This window comes from Pteropus vampyrus, unplaced genomic scaffold (assembly GCF_000151845.1).
Source record: "Pteropus vampyrus isolate Shadow unplaced genomic scaffold, Pvam_2.0 Scaffold107, whole genome shotgun sequence".
NCBI classification, from domain to species: domain Eukaryota; kingdom Metazoa; phylum Chordata; class Mammalia; order Chiroptera; family Pteropodidae; genus Pteropus; species Pteropus vampyrus.
In genome coordinates this window covers 199085-216820 of record NW_011888888.1, presented here as the reverse complement: position 1 = coordinate 216820, position 17736 = coordinate 199085, and the positions used below count along the sequence as shown (strand labels likewise).

Here is a 17736-nt window from a genome sequence, read left to right as displayed (position 1 = left end):
AGACAGACAGACAGACAGACAGACAGACAGACTCACTCTCTCTCTCTCTCTCTCTCTCTCTCTCTCTCTTTCCCTACCTCCCTACCTCCCTCCCTCCCTCCCTCCATATAGGAGGTTCTCAAAAGCAAATGCCTGATCCAGGACCTTATACACTCAGATTCTGAAGTCTGGTATGAAGCCCAGGCAGATGCATTTTTAAATGCACAGGTGATCTTAGGGACCAAAGGCTAAAATTCAGAAGTTGATATGTGCCTAGCACTGTGCTTGGTGCTGAGGATAATCTCAAGAAACTCAGTCTTGAGCAAGCAAAACACAAATACAATATCACAACTGAAAGGGCTAAATATGATGACAGAATTAAGCACAGAGTACTGAGGCTGCACAACAAAGGAGAGTCTAACACATTCTAGGAAGTCAAGAACAGATTCCCAAAATGTAATTAGCAAAATACATAAGTATTGCCCAAGCCATAGGGTAGCAAAGGCCAAGTGAATACAAGAAAGATATTCCAAGCAGAGGAAGTAGTATATGCCAAGGCTTAAAAGTAAGAGAGCAGGAACTGTAAGTCATTCAGTATGCCATACGTAAGATGCAGCCTCAGAACTAGAGCTTACAACTGGGGATTAGCAAACTGCAGCCTGTAGGCCAGCATGTTTTAATAAAAGTTGTATTATAACACAGCCATACCCATTCTGATAGATATTGTCCATAACTGCTTTTACACTAAGGCGGAGTTGAGTATTTTTGTGATAGAAACTATATGGCCTATAAGCCTAAAATATTTACTATCTGATCCACAAGAAGTAGTTTGCCCATCCTGAGATCATGAAAGAGAATATAGCAATGGTCATTAAAATAGCAGCTAACCTTTAGAGTTACTATATACTAAGTACTCTACTAAACACTTTTTATGTATTAACTCATTTAATTCTCACATTTCCAAATATTGTCACTATTAGCTCTACTTTTCAGATGGAGAAAGCACTAAGTGGTTAAGTTCAAAAGAATATGAGTGTGCCAGACTCTTAGTTATTATACTATGAAAGATAAACTGAATTCAGCTTATGAAAGATCTTATATATCAGACAAAGCACTTGAATACTTGCCTAATGATCTTAAGTATAGGATGAAGAATGGATTGTACGGAAGAGACTTTGCAGAAATACATAGAAGAAACAATGATGAGGATGAGGAAGTAGTAAAGAGAAAGTTTAGACAACTCTGTGAATGCTGAGACCATTCTCTGTGATAGGCAATATGAGAAGAAGACAGGGTAAAGGTGATATATTCAGTTTTGTATTTGTGGAGTTTCAGAATCACCGGTATCAATGTTACAAATACATCAATGGAAAAGAAACAGATTTTAATATTTTTTAAAGAATTTATCATGTGTGTTTTTCTGCAAATATTATCAGCCAATGAAAGTGAGAAATAAAAAATAACTTTCTAACATCAAGGCTTAAGTTATGTAATAATCTTTTCTGAAGCTTACAGTCTTTGAATGTAATCAAACAAAAGCTGGTCAGAAATGCTTTATGCAGATGACATTCCTTCAGAGAAAGGTAAACCAGACTAAATAGTTCAGATCCCTTCCATTTCTTGGACTCTGAGTAAAAATCAATTAACATCGAGTTTATTTAGGGTTATTCTCACCTCTAAAGTTTTCAACAAAGTTTGTGTTACATAAGTCTTTCCACTGGCAGTATGTCCATATATAAAAATGGATGCAAAGCTGAAATGATGTCTCTAGGAGAAAAAGACAAATATCAATCTATACATACAAAACAAAAAATAAACATTTATCAATTCATGAGAGTTTGATGTGGTAAAGTAAAATATTCAATCCAAATTATTTCAATGGTGAGCATACTGGAGTCATCACACTTTGAATTTACCTGAATTCAACTCTAAGCACTTTTTCTGTTAAGAAATTAAAATTTCTGAAAATTACATCTGGCATATTTATTATATACTATATATAGTTATGCTTTTTATATTGTTGTACAGGGTCATATATACAAACTTGCATTTTAAGATTTATAGGGAATTGAAGAGATTTTTCAAGGATAATTTTGACCATACTCCGTTTTTATCATAACCCTTTTGTAAAGAATCTAATCCCACACAGGCAGCAACTTTATTATACATTTTAAAGCTTTGAAACTAAACAAATATTGCAACAACATGGATGGATCTTGAGATTAGCAAGATAAACAAAATAAATCTGACAGAAAAAGTTGAGAACCATATGATTTCACTCTATGTGGACATGGACAACAGTTTAATGATTGCCAGACGGAAGGAGGAAAGAAGGGATGTAACTAAGGGTAAAGGGAATCAAATATATGGTGATAGAAGGAAATTTAACTTTGGATTGAATACACAATGCAATATACATATGACTATTTACATTACACTTGAAAACTATATAATTTTATTAATCAATGTCACCCCAATAAGTTGTTGGAAATATTTTTTATAAAACCTAAACAAATAGAATCACAGGGTTTGGATTTCAAGTCCTCTGTTCTTAGGGAAACTTACAGGATACTTTTGAGTTATGCATATTAAATTACTCTGGCCTAAATGTATACATTTCATCAAGTAAAACAATGATAATATCTACCTATATTTCAAAGTACATGTTCCCTAAGATCCTCCTACAGTACATTAAGAGTCATCTGTCTGGTGAAAATTAATACTACAAATATGTTTTAGTCATTCAATAAACATTTATTAGATACCTATTATATGCTAAAAACCATGATGCACTGAAGAGTATAAATATCAGTTAAAGACAAAATCTACTTTGGAGGAGTTCATAGTATAGTGGGAAGACAAATATTTTTAAAATAATTACAAGAAAATTGGATGATGCAATTCCCATGAGAAAGTAGCGTCTCTATGATCATCTACCACTACAATAGTAGTCACAAACATTTGAAACATTCTAGCCACTAAGTTACACATTTCCTTTTGAGGGACAAATTGGAAATCAGGTTTATACAGAAAAAAAACTTTCCAAATGCCATATGCCTATGGCAAAAGCAACCCAAACCCTACAAATAAACTAAAAATGAATGTTTAACTACATAATCCTGTTTTTAAAATGTATGTAAAAATCTTATAAATTAACTGGTTCAAAAATTCTGTCCCAAAATTAAATGCATGCTTGCTGAACACCTGTTATACAAATATTATATGTCACCTTTAAAGAAAAGTTCAAGACATCCTTCAGGAACCTTTTCCAAACTATCCTAAAACTCTCCTTTTCTGGAATCTTGCCACACTTTGCATTCATTATTTGGTGCTTAATAATATCCCATCTCATAACATCTGTCCTTTGTTCCCTAGAATTAAATTGAACACTTGCACTGTTATTTAACCTTTCACCTTCATAAACCTCCCTAATATAAACCGTAGTAAGCCAGGCTCTGGCAGAGTGCCTGACATAGAAAAGGTGCTCAGTAAGTATTTGTTTATTGAACAAATAAATGAATCTGTTTAAAAATATGAACCAGTTTTTGCACCTCCACATGCACAGCACCTTGAAGAAATGTGATAATATTGTTAAACATGATTTGCAGTAAGACTGAAGGTCAAAACTCTTTCTGTGACCCATGCTACGTTGATACTGCTCATCTCTATTTGCCAATATTCTTTTTCAGGAGGGCCACTTCTGGTTAGGGTGCTCTGGCTTTATCAACTCCAGGGAAGGAATGCATAGAGCATTTAACCAATAAAACGTTTGAGTGATAACATGGCTAATTATAACTGAATGCCTTATACTTAGAATACTAAGTATAATATAAGTATACTGAATATTTACTGAGTATGCAGTCACTGACCTCTTACTTCTCTAACGAATGCGCCCCTTTAGAAGGAGGGTGGTACCTTTCCACTTACACTTCACAGATCCACCTCAGGCTGCCATCCAACATTTCTAGAGGGATGACAGTACTTAAAAGGACTTAAGGCAAACCAGAAAACGGGGGAAGGGCAGATAATGGGCATGACTTGAAACTCTCATTTACTCTTACAAATAAGATCCAAGTGTGATTAATTTCAAGTCTAAATAATGAGTTTGAAGCAAATGGCTCCCCAAGGGTGAGAATATAATTTAAAAAACAGATTAAGATTTGAATTGGTGAATGCTACCTCCTGCCCAGGAAAAGGACTCCTCCAGCTGTGTCCATCCAGAGGAGACACTTAATCTCTTCTCTCAGACAGCATCAAGAAGTCTCGACTAGACCTCTTCAGGGCTTTCCCAATTCCAGTAAGGCCGCTGAATCTTTAAAACTGAAGCACTACTTTGGTCCTCACTGATCTTGAAAACCACCACCTATTCACACTTGATTTATACTACCTACCTCACCGAAATGTGCGAACTTACACTTGAATAAATAACACTCTGCAAATACCTGCTGTATAAAATCCTGTTCAGCTGGGGCAAGATAAGAAGCAACTGCTAGTAGCTACTTCGGGCTAACACGATCTCAAAAGCGTGGCGTGTGTGATCGAACACGTCGGGGACTAACATCCTGTAGTGCAAGCCGGTCCTGCACTATAGTTTTCTTTTAAAGGGACTAACACAAGTTACTTTGAAGGAAGGACTTGGGTAGACCTACAACACCCTCTACATCAACGCAAAAGATGGTCTATTGCCCCTCAATGCAAACACGGGGAAAAAAAAAATGGAACACGTCGCCAGACCACGGAAACGTTTGCCTCCGGGATTTGGAAGAGAAAAGGTAGTTTGACCACAGTACCTCTCCAAACAGGGACTGCAAGGTAGACACTTGGGACTCGCGGCAAAGCACCATGTTTTCCAAGTGAGGCATTCTGGCGGCTACCAGTGTACAGTGCAGACGACGGCCAGCTGGCGTCACCAAGTAAGCGGCAGTTCCTTCTCTACAACGCGGGCCCGACCGACTCCCGCCGGAAACCGGACCGACGAGGTTATGGGAGGGGTCGACGTGCCCGTGCGTCTGTGTGACGTCAACGCGCACGCGTAACTTCGCCCCGCCTTAGTCTTCAACGGTCTAGAGGCTCAGGCTCTATGTCCTTCGCAGAGGGAGGGTTTTTCGGCGGCCGCTGCCTGAAGGTGGGCGTCTCCAGGCGCGGCGTTTGCCACCCAAAGTCTGCGAGGACGCGGGAATGGGCTAACGAGATGGAACTGAAAAGAGCGAAGGGGGCTCTGTCGGCTGCCAGTGACCCGCGAACCCGTGTTTTCGGTTTTCCCTCCTTGAGGCCCCAATTTCAGAAACTTTGGGTACCCGGGAGCTTTAATCCTGGAGTCCCACGCAGGAAGGGAAGCCGGGCTCGGGGCTGTAGCCTGCTTCCTTACAGGGATGTGGAGAAGGCAGATTCAGATGACCGGTATACTCAAAAGATAGAGTTTTTCCCTGGGGCAGAAAGAGCGTGTAATGATGTTGAACAAACAATTTAGAATTATTAGTCTTAGTGCAAGCCTGAGACCAGGTTTAGAAGTTCCTCTCTCTAAACGGAGGAAGTTCTAGTGTACGTTGGTGAGGGCAACAGGGTAAAAATAATTACCCTTAGCATACGGCTTTCACTTGTATTTATTCATAGAACACCTGTCAGAAACCAGACCCTGGAAGATTCTGGAAATAAAAAAATACAAAAGTGTGTGGTGTAAAGAGGGATGCTGAAACCACTGGGTTGGAACCACTGACTCAACGACTTCCGAACACAGACCGTGGTAGAATTGTTGAACCATTTTGAATCTCAACATCTATAAAATAGGAATAATAACGGTATTAGCAAGGATATTGCTATGAGTAAAAGATGTCTGCTCCACATAAATTTAAATTGTGGACATCATGATCAAATCTTGTATTTGTGAGGGCCCAAAGGCTCTTTTGATAATCATGGCCTCATAACATTAGCTAGTCAAATCATATTTTTAAAACAATTTAAATGCAATTGCCTAAGTACTTTAAGAATTATAAAGAGTGCAATGGGACCATTAAATCTTTCAATATCTCTTCCTAAGGGAAGCTAGCCCTTACCACCTTCCTAAGGTTGGGTTATACTCATAACACTACATCTTTATAGCATTCAACAGAAATAACTAACTAAATGTTAGTCTCCCTCTCCAGATGCTTTATGAGAGCAGGAAACCCTGTCTTCTTCATAGCTCCATTTTCAGCATATACTGTAGTACATACATAATGAGCAAAGTAATTGTTGACCTAAGAGGAAGTACCTGGACAGATTAAGGAAAGTTGTTTTTGGTTTTTTTTTGGTTTTTTGGTTTTTTGGTTTTTTTGGGGGGGGGAGGGGCGGCGGGAGGTGTGGGGACCAGGAAGCTGACTCTAAAGAATAAGAGTTTACCTGTGAGACCAACAAAGAAATTCTAAGACAAAAGACAAAAGGAGGCAAATGGACAATCCCATACCAGAGTAAACCTAGTGTAGTGGCAGATGGTCAGGTCAGGGACAATTTATGTTATGCTAAAAGGATTGTATCTTATGGAGGCCAAAGAGAGCCAATGATAAATTTTAGGCAGAGAAACAAATGAAGAGACTTTAGTCATAGGAAGATCCCTGTGGTTACCGCATGGAAAGTGGGATCAATTTTTTTAAGACTATTGCAATGTTCAAACAAATCATAATGGCTTAAATTAAAGCAATAGGAATAGAAGGACAATTAAGGTTTACTAAGTGTAACGTGGCAGGCACTATGATAGATATATTATATGATTTAAACTTTAACAATATTAGAGATATTCCTTTTAGCAAATAGAAAACTAGCCAAAGTAAAGAATTTAACCAAAGTCTCACAATTACCGTATACTTTAACCTAGGTCTGGTTCCTTAATCTTTCCACTACGCCATATTGGGAAGAGGCTGAATCTGAGAGAAATTTAGAAATACATTTCATAGACTTGGTAGCTGTTCGAATGAGATGGAGGGGTGAATCATTGAGAATAGCATTTAGGTTTCTGACTTAGATAATTTTAAGTTTTGCCAGTAATTAAATACAAAATAAAAGGTTTATTGATTAAGTTTTCTCTTTATGGGTTAAATTTAGTTTTATCTTTATGACCAAAGTGAGTCCATCATATTAAATTGAAGTGTCTTCAGGATAACTAGGTAAAGAAGAGAAGTAAAAATAAGATCTGGAGCTACAGTGAGAGTCCCCTAGAGAAGGAGACACAGAAGTCATGACCATCTAGGTAGTTGAGACAATGTTGTTTTGGATTAGTCACAGAGGATATGTGTTTGTTATACAGTAAGCCTGCAAATAATGTAATAGTAGTAGATGAAGTACTGTTTGGTGCTCCAGTATTGTAAATTATTTTTCCAGAGAAAGAATGTGTCTTCAAAAAAGACTCCCAAAAGAACTATGTATGGTGTCAAATGGGAGCTGGATTTATCAGGGTGATCACCACAAGTTATATAAATGTCCAATCAGTTTTTTGTTGTATACCTGAAACTAATATAATATTGTATGTTGACTATAATTTAAAAAATAAAAATATAAAAATGAAAAATAAACTGCAAAAAAAAGAAACACCCCAATGGTAAGAAGCTCACTGAAATCCTCCACATCATATTTAATAGCTATAGTTTTTGGCCTGCTGTATTAAATTTAGATTTCATTGAAAAGTCAAGAGTACCTACAGTCACAAGTAAATTATTTCACTAGGTTTTCTACTTATCAGAATTAGTTTTATAAGCCAAAAATTCTGGCAATATGGCCCTAGTTTAAAGACTATAAGAACAGTAATGTGAGAATGGTTTCCCATAGAAAATGTGAACACAGACATGAATCACCAATAATTACACAGTTGGGATGTTTTAAAGGGTTTTGAAAATTGCCAAGTCTATCAGTATGTAAATATAGGAGCAAATAAGTACAGTATTTATGTATTAAAAGGATCTTTAATCACAATTTTGATCTTTTAAAGCTAAAACATTAAATATGAAAGAACAAGAAGTTTTATTGTTCAAAACAAAGCTCAAATTTATAATAGTGTTTAAGAGCCAAAAAAATAAGGAAATAGAATGAAACTGACTTTTACTATCATTATTTTTAATGCTATCAACAATACCCCTGTGCTCGTTTAGTCTTTAGTTACTTATCCTCTAGTTTTTAGCTTAATGATTTGTTTACAAAGCAGACAGGGAAGCTTTAGTCCTAAAATATTGGGTGATAAAATGCACTTTCAGGTTGCTTTTAAACGTGCTGGCATCCCAGGACTAATGAAATACAAATTGTTTTAAAAAGTAATCAAGTATACAGATGTCATAAAGTTGTACACCTGAAATTCACATGTTATTAGCCAATGTTACCCCAGTAAATTTAATTAAAAAAAATTGTGGCAGGGGGCGGGGGCGGTGGGCGGTGGGCAGAGATGGACCAGGAGAAAAAAAAGTAATCAGGCAGAAAGAAAATCTCAAATAATGGTTGTAGCACTTAGTCATGGTGTCACACAAACTAAAGATAAGCCCAAATGTAGATGGAAAACTTCAAGATTTTAATAATCTAACTTTATGAAAGTAATTCCATTGTCATCTCCCTGCTCAAGTCCTTATCATCTCTTCTTCCTGCCAGATCCTCACAATGTACAAGACACTGTAGAACCTGCTCCCCACCTCACCCCTTACCTCCTTCGCCTAATGTTCTGTTTCTCTTCCTTAAGTTCACTCCCCTTCAGCTGCACTGGCCTCTTTGCTTTCTCTGGAACATGCTGGTCATACTCCAGTTTTTTGTGACTGCACTTATTGTTCCTCCTGCAATCCTTTCTTCAAACTTATTCATATGGCTCACTTCTCAACTCTTTCAGATCTTAGCTCAAATGTCACCTTATTAAAGAGGACTTTTTTGAGCACTTTGTCTCTGTCATGCTCTCTTCCTCTTTTTTCTTTATTTTGGCTCACAGTGCTTATCACTATATATTTTCCTTGTTTTATGTCCCACACTAAAACATTAGCCATCCTAGGAGCTTAAATAACCTAGAAAAGTTCCTGGTACATAATAGGCACTCAATAAATATTTGTTGAATTAATTAATGACTTATCTCAAATGACTGGCACAGAGTAGGTGTTAATCCACATTTGTTTAATGAAATGGACTACTAAGGAAAAATTACTGATAAAATACAAAAACAAAAAACAAAAAAAAACCAAAGAGACCTAGTTTTTGTTGAAAGGATGATTGTTTCTGGGTCTTTAAATGTGAGGTCCCATCCTTACTCAGCAATCTGATTATTGTAGTTTTAGCCACTTTGAGGACTACTCTGAACCCAAAAGAAAGTGTAAAATGGTTGTTGTACAAAAAATAGACATATAAATAAATAAAACTGGGATAAAGTACAGGCAATTTACTCTGAAATAAAGTTGCCCTTAGGTCCTTTGGTCACCTACTGATAAGAATATTTGAATGTGAAAGACAAGCATGGTTTTTAGAAATTGGATAATATATCCTTAGTACTAAGTTAGACATTTATGAAAATCCCCCTAAATAGATGAGGATATTGTTTAGGGTATTATCTGAAAAAAAAAATTTCCAAAATATATTTAATAACATAGTGATTAAATAATAATTATCTATATTCACATATTTATATTAGGAGAAAACATGAAGTAGATTTGAAAGCAATATCATCCTTAGGCAGATTGCTGTATTATTTTATATATCCTCTCTAACTTTATTATAAATCTCTAATTCAATCTAAGCATATGTCCAACTTTCCCCCTCTCTCTAATTACCACCTGTGATAGGCTGAAAACTGGCCTCCCAAAGATAGTGATGCCCTAATTCCAGGACCTGTGAATATGTTAGATTACATGGCAAAGAGAAATTCAGGTAGCAGATGAAATGAAGGTTATCGGCTGACCTGGAGATGTGGAGAGGAGACTATTATCCAAGTGGGCCCAGTGTAATCAGTGGGTCATTATTAGTGGAAGAGGGAGGCAGAAGGAGAACCAGAGAGTGACAGTGCGAGAATGGTTTGGCCTGACATTATTGGCTTGGAAATGGGAGGAATGGGTACATGAGCCAAGGAATGCAGGCAGCCTATAGAAGCTGGAAAGGAGAAGAAAATATTCTCCCTGAAAAGAATACAGCCCTGGTGAAACCTTGATTTTAGCCCAGTGAGATTCATTTCAGACTCTGACCTCCAGAACTATAAGTAAAAAAAAAAAAATTGTGTTGTTTTAAAGAATACAGCCCTGGTGAAACCTTGATTTTAGCCCAGTAAGATTCATTTCAGACTCTGACCTCCAGAACTATAAGTAAAAAAAAAAAAATTGTGTTGTTTTAAGCCGCTAAACATGTGGTGATTTGTAACAGTGGGAATAGAAAACTAATATATCACCTGTTACATTAGAGTTCATTCTGATCTCTCTGCTAGGACAAAAATTTAAACACACTCTCCCAATTAGTACTCATGGATTACTTTTCATAGTAATCATATATGGAAACAATTCAAGGGTAATAAAGTGATTAAAAGGGATAATTGTCTTATAGATTTTAAGAGTGAGGGTCAGAATACAATATACCCTGAAGTATAATTTTTCTATTGCATCAACATATAGAACAACTCTTGAAATTGCATCAAAATATAAAATGCAAAAAAGTGGAAATTCAAGGAAAAGTTGACAAGTCTACTATAGCAGGAGATCTCAACAGAATGTCTCTAAATTACTATTAGGTTAAACAGACAACAATAGTAAGGATATAGAAGGTTTGAAAAACATAATTGACAAGCTTGATTTACCAGACAAACCCACGCAAAAAATAAGAATGAAACTTTCTAAGCATATACAGCACATTTACTTAAGTTGACTACCATGTACTAGGGCATAAACAAATTTTAAAGGATTGGCATCATAAAGATATTCTCATTGCAATGCAATCAAAATAGGTGTCAATAATTAAAAGATAAAAAATATAAGTGAGAATTTGAAAATATGCTTTTAAATAAGTTAAAGAAGAAATATCCTATTTTAAAAATATTTCATACTGAGTTATTTAATATCAAAAATAGTAAATATCAAAACCTGTGGAATACTGTGAAATCAATACTAAGAGGGAAATGGAGCCTTAAAATAACTGGAAATTAATGCTGAGTCCAATTTAAGCAATAAGACTTATGTGGTAAGAATAAACCCAAAAGTACAGGAGGAAGGAGAAATAAAGAGAAAAAAAGTAACAAAGTAGACCAGAAAGGTCCAAATAATAGAGTGGGAAAGTTTAAATAAATATACAGCTAAAATTACAAAGAAAATACTATTGAAAAGCTTTATGCTAATAAATTTGAAAACTTAGTCTTATGGTCTGAGTGTGTTCCTCTAAAATTCATATATTGAAATTTTAATGTTGAATGAGATTGTATTTGGAAGGTGAAGATTTGGAGAGGTGATTAGGTCATGAGGCTTGAGCCCTCTGGATAGGATTAGTGCTCTTATAAAAGAGGCCCCACAGAGGTCCCAAATCCCTTCCACCATGTGTTGCTACAGTAAAAAGGCACCAGCTATGAACCGGGAACAGAGCTCTCAACAGGACTTGACTCTGCTGTTGCCTTGACCTTGGACTTCCCACCTTCCAGAACTGTGAGAAATAAGTGCTATTCATAAGACTGGTGTCAGTGGTACTTTATGATAGCAGTCTCCACGGACTAAGACGTTGTTTGGGTTGGTTTTCTTTTCTTTCTTTTTTTTTTTTTTTTCCTCAATATTCTCCCTCCATCCTCGGCTTTTGGCCTTTCCTGTGCACCTGCAATTCAGAAGTGGTCTTTCTCCACATTCTTGCCTCTCCCTCACAGAGAGAATGATGTTTTTTGTTTCTTGGTACTAGCTTGTTTGACTGGACAGTGGGGAGTGTTCTCTGCTGTTCTGTCCTGCTTCAGTCTTAGACAAGCCCTAGACCTCTGGAATGTTTTTGTCTCAGTAAACCTGGTCCTCTCCATTGCATCTAAACTCGGCAGTGTGTCTTTGTGGGCTCTTGTATGGAAGAGTATTTTCGGCTTTGCTCCAGGGGTAGAGGGTTTTTTGTCCTTTTGCCCTTCTCCCAGTCCCACAGCTTTTCACATGTACCCTGAAGGTGACAATGTTTGCTGCCTTTCTTCCAAAAGCTTGAGACATTTTGTTACCAAGCAAGGGCTCACTTCTCGACACGCATGCAAGCCAATACTATGTCACCAGCTTGTGAGAAAAGAAAAAGGTTTCATTGTGAGTTAACCAGCAAGGAGACGAGAGACAAGGCTCAAATCTGTCTCCTCAATCCAGAGTTAATGACAAATTTTAAGGGATTAGGAGGAACAGTCTGGTTTGTGGAAGTGCTGGCAGGGCAGGAGAGTTTTGGAACTTGTCTGTTTATGGTAAGATAATGGTAAGAGGCTTCAGCACCTGATCTTCAGGTGTTCAAATTCCAGTCATGTCCTGGTCCTTTGGTTCAAATGGGTTGGGGGTTGGGGGTTGGAGGACATGACTTTGGTTCCAAGTGCAACTGGAGGTCAAAGTTCTCTCTTCTGCGCATGCTTTGGCTACATGACTTCTGGTTTTGGTCTGTTGTCTCTGAAAAGCAACTCAGTATCTTGTTAGAAACAGGACAAGACCAGTTTGAGCTGGTTCTGTGATTCTTTTTATAATGAATAAAGGTGAAGGCAGAGATTCGTTCATTTCCTATTTCCAACATTTCTCAAAGTCTATTTCCCAAAGGAGAGGTGGCCACTTCTTTCCCTCTAGATTTTCACCTCTTGGGGAGACTTTCTCCCGCTCTGCCCTCAATCTTGCTTTTGAGCATCCAGTGGAGGTCCCTAGAGATGAGCCTGTGAGTGAGAGTGTCTTCTCTTTGTGTCTCTGGCGCTCTATTAGCCTTTACCAAATTATTAAAAATTTTAGTTTTGAGGGGTGGCTCTGTAGTGTAGTGATTAGCACGTCTGCCTTACATGCAGAAGGTCCTGGGTTTGCGCCCCAGGTGGAGCCATGGTCTAGGCCCCAGGTGCACACCAGGCCCCAGGTGTGTGCCATAAGCATGTGGGAGGAGACGCACCGCCCCGCCTTCAGAGAACCAGTTCTTAAGGGAGATGGCAACATCCGTAGGTCAGGGGTGTAAGTGGGGTGGGGGGGAATTAAAGAAGGAAAAAAGAAATTTTAGCTTTGAATATTTTTACCTGCTTGTGTGGCACCTATCTTCTCCCCTACCCCCTATTTTGCCGCATATGGAGTCAGGGCTTGCATTCCATCTCTTCTTCAAGGAGCCCGCTTCCTTCAGTGTCAGGCTAGTTCTCTGTGATCTTAGCTCTCCGATGGGTTAAAGACTTATTTTTTTTAACTTATCTAGCTGTGATATTGTGGTTTATCAAAGGAAATATGTATTAGGTCTTCATCTAGCTTCTGATACAGAGCTAAAACCCTTGGAATTTCCTCAGAGATGAGACTGGCAAAGGTGTCTTTTGTTATGTTAATGAGATGACTTTTGGATTGCTCTTAAGGATGGGGGCTGGTTGGCAGGAGAACCAACCATGCGATTTGAAGATTGGAACTTTTAGTCCTATACTCCTAATTTCCAGAGAGAAGAGAGCAGGCTAGAGGTTGAATCAATCACTAATGGTCAGTGATTTAATCAGTCATATGTAACATGACTATGCAATAAATACTAGGTAATGCAGCCTCCATAAAAACCCAAAAGGACAGCTCATGGTCCCCTTTTCTAGAGAGTTGTCACATTGAAGTACCAAAACATTTCTAGGAAGACAGTAGTGTCTTCATTTGGGAACTTGCCCTATATATCTCACATCATCTAGCTATTAATTTGTATCCTTCAATATCCTCTGTAACAAATCAGTAACCTAATGAGTAAATGAGTTTTGAGTCCTGGGAGCCATTTTAGAAAATTAATCAAACTAGAGGAGGGGGTTGTATGAACCTCTGTTATATAGCCGGTCAGTCAGAAGTGGAGGGCAATTTGTGGGACTGAGCTCCTTACCTACAGAATCTGATTCTATCTCTGGATAGATAGTTCCAGAATTGAGTTCTCAGACACCCTGCTGGTGTCCAAGAATTCCTTGTTGGTGTAGGGAAGCTTCCACATACACGTTAGAATTGGATCCAGAAACCCTTTTTCTCCAGCTTTTCTTGTTGTTAGGGTGGGAGTAATGCTCTTTCCAAATTTTTACAATCTAGATAGTAGTAAAATTTGTTATTTTTTTAAATCAAATATGTTCTCTTATCTCACTTCCCTCTGTACTCATCCCTTCTGCTCTTGGTTTGAACCTTCCATCTGAAAGCAATTTCATCATTGACTCAGACTGTATCTCTAGGAAACCAAACCCAAAGCATCTGCCTATCTCAACTCCAAGCTCCAATGTTATGAAACTCTCAATTTTCTCAACAAAATTTTCCAATCTCTGAAGCCTCATAAGATTTATTATTTACATTTGTTATAGCACCTAAAACTTTCAACCTTGTATTACAGATATTTGTGCTTATGGTTCATTGGGCACCAACTGGATTAAAATACCCAGGTTCATTTATTAACTCCATTCATTAATCTAGCATTTATTGAGGACCTGTCATGTTGGAGTGCCAGAGATGTTGTGTGACCAAGAGAGATATTTAGTACCCATTTCATGAAACTTACAATCTAGGAAGAAAGACAATGAAGACATAATTAGAAGTTTATTGAGTGCTACAAATGCCAAGTCTTGGTCAGTAATAACAATAAATATAAACACTTGTAAAATGAATAGATGAATGGTTGAATAAATGTATGAATAAAAAAAAATCCCTTCTCCACACTTTTTCCCCTCTTTTCTATATAATACTTTTAGCTTAAAATATTTTTGTTATGGTCCACGTAACATTATTTTAGAATTTCATAGTAGCTAGCCTCAGGAAATATTTTCCACAAAACTTTTTCTTTGATAAATGATCAAAACGTAGCCGCGTCAGCCAGAGAGTCCTGGGAAGCAGGGTACAGTCAGGAACTAACTCGTTTGATCAGGAAATGGCCAGGCAGCATCACCCTGCAACAGTACCACTCACCATATGAGAGCCAATAAGTCAAGTGCAAAGTGTTGGGACAAGGACAAGGAAAGCAACTTTATTAGAAAAACCAGCAAGCTGAGAAGATGGTGGACTAGTATCCTAAAGAACCATCTTAAGAAAGTATAGAATTCAGGCTTCTTTTCTGTCTGGGGAAGGGGGAAACAGAAGGGGCAAGAGGTAATTGATGGCCACGGGCACCAGCAGGGCTCTGAGGAACATTGTGAAACTTCTTTGTTCTTAGTCTGTTGACTTTAGTTGATGTGAGTCTGGTCACAAGGTTCCTGCAAATCTTTGATAAAGAATCATTTTTGTATATACTTCTCTTATCTGCTCAGGAGAGGCATTTTCTGGTTTGGCGCTGTTTTTGTAAAACTCAAGCCCCAGGCAGAATTCCTCTAACGTTTAGCACATCTATATGCAAGACTAAGCAGACGCTATTAACCTGAAGGCCATGTGAACAAAGCAGGCTTGGACAAGGAGTCAGAGAGACAGAGCATTTCACTGTTACATTCTGCTCTGGTAGAGTTTGAGGAGCCTAGAAGATATCCAAATGGTGATACCTAGTTGGCTAAATGGTTTAGGAACACCATTTAAGATAAATACTCAGATTTAAGAGTCATTAACATTTAAATGGTTCTTAAATTTGTAATAATAATAATAATAATAATAATGATGATGATGATGATGGAGCCACTTCAAAATAGAATGAGAGCCCACATCTCAGAGTACCTGCATTGCCCATCTTTCTCCTCAAACCTTTGGAGTATTTAAAACTGGGCAAAATAACCTTTGGACTGGCCTAAAACAGCACTGTATTACAAACAACTGTTTGCAAAACCATCAGGAAAGCAGACATCATAATTACAAGACTGAAAATTAAGGACATTCTTTAGAATTAGCATCAATATGTTAGATATCTGCACTAATAGAAATTCCTTCCTTAAGAATTTCTTATTAACACCTATAGAAATTCCTTCCTTCTATTCTGGTAACTATTCCCCTTCTTTTTCTCATCAATACCCCTTGCCTTCATCTGTCAATCTGAATATAGTTAGGTTCCTGCCTGAATTAGTGCTTTTGGATCTCAAATGCCTGTTGACTCTCACTTTGGCCTTTTACTTTTAGATTAAGAAATTCGTGTAATAAGTGAAGTTACTCAAGGAGAGTGGGTAGAATGAGAAGATTAAAAAAAAAGAGAAATATGAAAATCTGAAAAACATCAACATTTAGAATAGGCAAAAGAACAGATGAACAGATTGAGAAGGCAGACAGTGTGCAAGAAAATTAGGAGTGAGGACAGTGTCATGAAACTAAGAAAGTTTCAAGAATAAGGGAATGATCAGCAGGGTCAACTGAAATATATAGAGAGACTATATTATTTATGATGTTCTATAGACTGCTTTTTTCCTTACAAGATGTTGCAAACATTTTTTCATTTCAATAACTGTAAATCTGCATTGTAATTTAAAATAACTACAATGTAGCTGCTACATATGATTCAATTATATGGGTGCAACATAATTTACTTAACCAATCAGTAACTAAACCTTAAATTATTTCTAATTTTTGCTTTTATAGAAATTTCCTTCTTTGTATATAGATCTTGGCATGTGTTCAAATATTTCCTTGGGTTAAAAATCCTAGAATCAGAATTATTAGGTCAGAATGTCTATAGATTTTAAAGATTTTTGATATATTCACCAAATTGCCTTCCAATAATTTATTCCAATTAGCTAAATTTGGGACATCTGGATTAAACCTGGGAGGCTGAAAAGAAGGGTATGTGGTCACAAGCCAATAATGCCACCTGATTATGGGCAGAAAGAAATGGACATCCTCTCTAGGGAAAAGCATTTGTGGACAGGGGCTCCTTAGATTAAGATCTACCAATCCTGGAGCCTGCTTTGCAAGATAAATTGCTGGACTGACCAAAGAGGAGGTGGCAAGTGGTAGGTGAACAATATGGTTGAAGCAGAAAAGCATTTTCTAAGCCTGAGGCTCAGTGTGACAGTTTAACTTAACTACCTGGAGACAGTGTAACAAGTTAGGAAAATCCCACAATTGAGCAGCAGGGTTGTCAAGGAAAGTGCTGTATTTCTGGCCTTAGGTGGAATTCTTTGAGTGTTTGCAGGCAGCTGCAGCTGCAGGGTAAAGAAAGAGAAAGCCAGGGGACTGATAGAAGAACCCTGACTGGATCCACAAAAGGTGCCCTGGGGCTGGGTAGATGAGAAAGAGAAAAACTAGAGCAGTTTTTAGGGAAAGAAAATCTCCTGGAAGATCGATCAACAGAGGGGAAAGTAAAGCCCTGGGGATGGGGAAATTCAATTCTTCTGAGAAATAAGAACTTTTGTTTTACCCTCTAAACACTCAGCCTCTCAGTCTCAGAAAGAGAGAGTCACCCACTTATGCCTCTTCCATGCACCAGCTCTAGTGCAGCCTGGCAAACCCACTACTCTGGTCAGGTCTGTTGGAACTAGAGGAGGATGAAGATGGGGCTCGGTTGTCTGCCTCTCTGGGGTTGCTGATACTCACAGCTAGGGGGACTACATTTGCCAGATTTAATTTTGGGTCTTTTAGCTAACCCCTAAGAGCTCATCATGTCTCCTTGCTGATGAATTTTAGAATGGAGGGCCAAGTTGAACCAGAAAGTAGTTTGAAATAGACTGGAGGGAGTTGGACATTAAGGAAGAAGTCTTGGCCACTTTACCCTGGC

The 17736-nt window shown here is 37.7% G+C and overlaps 1 protein-coding gene across 12 annotated transcripts in view; it reads right to left on the bottom strand.

Annotated features, from left to right (window-relative positions):
- The window catches only part of ORC5 (origin recognition complex subunit 5), a 275932-nt gene extending 270972 nt beyond the window's left edge, over window positions 1–4960 (bottom strand). For all 12 annotated transcript variants that reach the window (XM_023533633.1, XM_023533636.1, XM_011365190.2 and 9 more), the window contains exons 1-2: window positions 4770–4960; window positions 1654–1746 (exon numbers count right to left, since the gene is read on the bottom strand). In XM_023533633.1, coding sequence (XP_023389401.1) covers window positions 1654–1746; window positions 4770–4841 — 165 coding nt within the window. In that variant the 5' untranslated portion in view covers window positions 4842–4960. The remainder of the gene's footprint in view (window positions 1–1653; window positions 1747–4769) is intronic.
- Between the last annotated feature and the right edge of the window lie 12776 nt (window positions 4961–17736).